This window comes from Dermacentor andersoni, chromosome 1, assembly GCF_023375885.2.
Source record: "Dermacentor andersoni chromosome 1, qqDerAnde1_hic_scaffold, whole genome shotgun sequence".
In the NCBI taxonomy this organism is placed as follows: Eukaryota; Metazoa; Arthropoda; class Arachnida; order Ixodida; family Ixodidae; genus Dermacentor; species Dermacentor andersoni.
The window spans coordinates 379,523,830-379,529,110 of record NC_092814.1 but is presented as its reverse complement, the minus strand read 5'-3'; the positions used below and the strand labels follow the sequence as shown (position 1 = coordinate 379,529,110).

Genomic DNA, 5,281 nt, shown 5'->3' with positions numbered 1-5,281 from the left:
GAGAGTTGTGGCATCTTTATTCACACAAGTACATCCAACAGCGAGTAAGCACACGTTAAACACAGTCTTGGTCCTCAAGAAGCTCGACATTCACCTTACAACATATAATAAAAATGCTGCTTTCAAAATGCGCTATCAGCGAAAACAGTATCATATTTCTATAGAGGAGATACATCAGTCGCAACTGGAGATACAGGACACTAGGGACACTATAGAAGTTAACGAACGGGGCAGAAACCTGTGCCCGTCTGGCAGGACCTGCCTCGCCTAATGATCTGCGCATAAAGAGAGCGCAATGATACTCAGCTGCTTGGCGTCGGGAGTCGCCGTTAAATTAAAAAATAAAATGTGAGAAACGGATACTTTCAGCTCTCCCTAGCCACAGCTACGTATATAGTGCCTCCGCGAAAGCCTCCACTCTGTTCCGCGTGTGCTGCGGCCTGTTCTCCTTGAACAACGCTGCGCGGAACCAATTACCGCCTTGCGCGGATTGTTCTGTCATCAAGTGAAGCGACACATCGCCGCTTCACCTCTCGGCAAGCGAGTTCTCCGCCGACGAAGGCGCCGAGGACGAAGCCGACGACATGGCCGATCCCGGCCGCGAATCAGGCCTCGAGATCTTCAGTCGGAGATCGGGCGTCGTCTCCAGCACGACGTCGTCGGCTTCGATGTCCGCGGGTACCCGGATTCCTCCCAGCAGTTCCTCCTTGACGTACTTGCCTCCGCCGTTGAGGACCTTCTCGGTGCGTCCCACCACGGATACGTTGCCGTCCTTTACCCAGACGTTTATGTCGTCCGGCCGAAACTGCTTGACGTCCACGTCGTAAACGACCACTTTCTCTTCGCCGCCGCTCGCGTCTGCCGTGACGTCGCCGGACAGTCTTTTGCTCAGCGCCGGGAAGTTGCGGTCGATGAAGTCCGGTTCCAGGTATCTGGGGGTAGGTTAAATCAGCGCCACAGAAATGTGAGCCACTGATCATTCGAATGCACGAAATAGCTATAGGGGAGGAAGGTGAGGAATACGTGAGGAAGCTAGTGTGTCAGCCCTGCTGTCCGGATACAGCACTTAAACATGACATCGAGAACAAGTGCAGATGAACGAAATACGTTTTACACCAACCGCTTCCGTTCATCTGCGAAATTTACAAGGCACTCGTAACCAGGAGCCAGCTAAGCAGCCCATCGTCTTTCTGGATTGCATATTGCCCAATTTCTATGAATTCCTTTTGGATACACACTGGTTTCCAGGAAACAAGAGTTCGCGTTTGATCGACACTGTGCTGGAAAAACGGAAACTTTTACTGCTTTATTTATTACTTCACATTCAACGCCCGAAAGGGATTCTTAAAGCTTCTAATATGTGGTGATCGTTGGATATTTGTAACCAGAACTCCTCAGCTGATAATTGCTAAATATGAAAAATCAAGCTGCTTACCACTGCAGAACTTCCGGCGCAACACATATGTTGAATGACACTTATTTAGGGGAAAAAAAAAGTTAAATAGTGTCAAGGGGGCAAAGAATCGCAGACCCTTACAACGACTGGGTTGTTGGGTGAAAAAAACGCACACACACACACACACACACACATACACACACACACGGAAAGATCACGGTATATATATATATATATATATATATATATATATATATACAAGAGAAATTACTTGTACTTGCTAATTGAAGTAACGAAATGAATAATTATTGGCCATGAAAGTGGATGAAAAAAACTTGCTGCAGGGGGAGAACGATCCCAGGTCTTCGCATTACGCTTTACATTGAGGATGTTCCACATCTGCCGCCAAGGTTTGTGAGGGGTGACGCTGAGTAACACTCCCAGGGTTAGTTGTAGTAGTTAAACATTAATACCTTAGAAAGTGGGTGGGAAAACGGCACCGCGGCAGCTCAAGTGGTTAGAGCATCGCGCGCCTACTGCGAACACGTATCCCACCTGGGGCCAGTTGTTTTGTCAGCCACTTTCATTTCCATTAAACATTTATTAAATTCAATTATTTAGTACAAGTAATTTCTCCTATGTTGTCCTTGTTTGTTGGTTTCTTTTAACATGACTTTATATATATATATATATATATATATATATATATATATATAGGAGGGACATTCAGGAGGTAAGTTTCGACAGTTATTTTCACGCGAAAGCATTATTGTCAAAAACAAAAATGCACGATTGCATCATGAACTACACACCTTGCACTATTTTTCCACATAGCCGCCACCAACATTGATATATTTGTCATAGCGCGCAATCCGTTTGGCGAAACCACTCTGGTAAAACTCGTTGCCCCGCGATGCAAAAAAATGTCGCACAGCTTGCTCCGCCTCAGCATTGTTTTGGAAATGACGTGCAGAGAGCGCGGCTTTCAATGCAGGGAACGGGTAAGTGCGTGCTGTTATTCATACCGGATAACAGCACGCGTTTACACTGGTGACTGCGTTGCCAGCACACGTCTGTCGTCAATCGCGATTTGTACTGGAATAACCTCGGTCACGCCGGTCTGCTGCTACTCTCTTTTTCGGCGCACTGCGCATGCGTCATTCCTCCTCCGCTAAAGCTCCTCCTCTCGTTGAACAAACAACGGCGTGGTTTCTTATTGCGATTGCTTGTTTCACCTGGTGTACCATCTTCTCTTTCAAAAAACTCAGTGCCCTTCCACTGTGTGAAGAAGGATGACCAGCGAAGCTGTGTATGTGGGCCCCCTAATGGCGAACAGCACCTCCGCCGCGGGTCGGCCCGGCATTGCACTATCTTCAGAATCGGCTCACGTATGGGGAGTGTGGTCAATGCCTGCTTCACCTCCGCCGCGGGTTGGCGGGGCATTGTACTATCTTCGGGATTTTTTTCTACGCGCGGATACGATAGTGGGGAAAGTATCCCTTAGTAGCTTCGCTGTAAAAAATGACGAAACTTACTTTCGGAACTTCCCTCGTATATAACGCTTTACGTTTGTTGTTCGTTTTGTAGTATAGCTAAATCATCATTGGCTCGTGAACCCGATATTTGTTTGTCTTGGTTTGTATCTTCTAGCTTTGTTGCAGAATTTAGTGCTGAGCTGGGATAACGGACTCATGTCGGGTCATGTCCACTTAATTAGATTTTAAGATTGCTCATGTCTTGCGACTAGTAAAATTAGGCAACGAAATCTTCATGACGTGTGCTATGCGAGCAAAGTGACATCGTGCTGTCGTAAGACAGCTATGGCCCTGTTTTGCTGCACCACGAAAGCGTGAGGTTTTTCTACCTGTTGCTTCTACCGATTTACATTATTTCATCGGATTTTTCAAAGGGTTCGTAAATCGTGACCAACACTTTGAAACATTTACCGCACGTAAATACCCGCGATACGTCAACTACAACGAGGCTGACCAGTAAAACAGAAGCAAGAATCAGTACTTGTATGTTGCTAAATCATTTCAGGGGCACTGCGAAACTAGTCGACCGATCGGGTACGGCTAGGTTCACGGACTCATCTACAAAGCGGCACAGCGAGGCGCAGCTTTGACAAGGCGCCCGGCTGCACGAGTTTCAACGCAGCCTATGTTACAGCACAAAGAAAGCTTGCGCTAGAAGACCCGCCACAAATTTTCGCTCACGTCAGCCTCTTTCATCGCTCGCGTTTGCTTGCCTCCCTCCCTGGTCTCCGCAATTCCGTGGCCGCGCTCGAACGCTGCAGTGTTGGCACTCCTGCGTTCGAGCGCATCCGTGTTTTGTTTTACAGCGTGCGCGTACACTCTGATACCTTCGGCAGAAACTTAACATTCGCGGTTTCGGACGAGGATGTTATGTAGCGAGGCAGCCCGCTATATATACATTTTTTTCCTCCACTCATTAACTTCTGGGGGAGCTAAACGTGAGGTCCCTACGGAGTAAGGTAGTCGGCGATGAAATTACCTGCTGCACTGCGGGAAGTCTTCGATGAACTCATCCCATTCCCGCTGCAGAGGGTCATCGTCCAAGGGAACCAGTGGCTCCTTGCGCTCGACCATCTCGAAGACCTGGCGTGAAGAGGCCAACTGCTGCTTGCCCGGGAAGTGCTGTTTGCCGTCGAAGACGATCGGGATGATCGCCTCGTGCGGGATGGCTGGGGACACTGTTCCGTTGCTGTTATCGGCCATCGTGGAGCTTTTTCGACGGTAATTACTCGTCGTGTGCTTCCGGAGAGCTTAACAGAGGCGCCTAATTCGGTTGACCTGCACGACGAGGTGTAAGGCTCCCCGAAACGGCGCTCGGCTGAGCAGGTGTTTGAGTGCGATTGAGCTTTTCTCAAGGGATTCGCCACCCACGGAGTTGTCGTTGGCGCTCTCTCCCTCTCGAGCCTTGACACACGCTCGGGTATCGCGCGGCGATGACACAGCAGGCAACCACGCTCTTTTCCAGCCCGTTGGGGCGCGCCGAGGACGTAAAGAAAATAGCAGGGGAGCGCGTCACCGCGCTTCCTCTCTGTCCTGGGTCGGAAAACAAGGGGTCTGTCTCTACGCTGTTGACTCCTGTTGCTCGTTGGCCGATGATACGGCACCTCAGGTAAAACGAGGATCCCGCTCGGAGTCTTAAATAGACTCTCAGCAGGTGGAAGTGACGTTGCTCAGGCACGGTTGGGAAAGTGAAAAAGCGGTTGAAGGAGAGGGTGGCTGCGCTTACTGCATGCGTGTGCGTGTGTTTGTACACAGTTTCCGTCACGCTAGGCGTGTGGGTTGAACACGGGCGCGGAAGGGAACGACGACCATGGCAAAGAGACGGAAAGCAAGCCTCCGCAGTGTGAGAGAGAAAGAGCGAGTCAGAGGAGCAGGACGCCTCGCGGAGCGCGAAAAAATCCCGAATTAGAATCCCCAGTCGCGTAATAGCTAGGCAGCCGTGCTGGGGTGAAAAGGGGACGACGGCCGGGAAAGGCGGGGGCGGCAGGGGGTGTGTGGGAGCTCTGCGCCCAGTTGCCGATTATTACGAGGCACACCAGCAGATGTGCGGACGTTTGCCGGCTGCGGAAACTTTCTTCTTTTTAATCATGTACCTTCTAGGCGCGCCATCTTTCGCACTGAGCTCGCAGGGCGAGATTTCGCGCTATTTCTCTTGGCACATAAAGCGCGCCTAACAACACGCGCAGCCATCTGTGTGGCTGTGGGCAACGGAACGCGCTGGCGGAAGCGGTTGTTTGATTGTTTATCTCTTTTATTTCGCCGGAGGGTCTTAATTCGGAAGTGAAGCTTGCGTAGGCGGCGTTGCGTGGATTTGTTTTTTAGCACTCGTCGCGAAGACGGGTGTTGAAAT

At 50.0% G+C, this 5,281-nt stretch overlaps 1 protein-coding gene across 1 annotated transcript; it reads right to left on the bottom strand.

Annotated features, from left to right (window-relative positions):
• On the bottom strand, positions 1 to 4,527 carry LOC126518720 (uncharacterized). Its single transcript, XM_050168495.3, has 2 exons — positions 3,911 to 4,527; positions 1 to 932 (listed from the first exon to the last, which is right to left on the bottom strand). The coding sequence occupies exons 1-2, from the start codon at positions 4,132 to 4,134 to the stop codon at positions 527 to 529; spliced, it is 630 nt and encodes a 209-aa protein (XP_050024452.2). The 5' UTR covers positions 4,135 to 4,527; the 3' UTR covers positions 1 to 526.
• Positions 4,528 to 5,281: the final 754 nt, after the last annotated feature.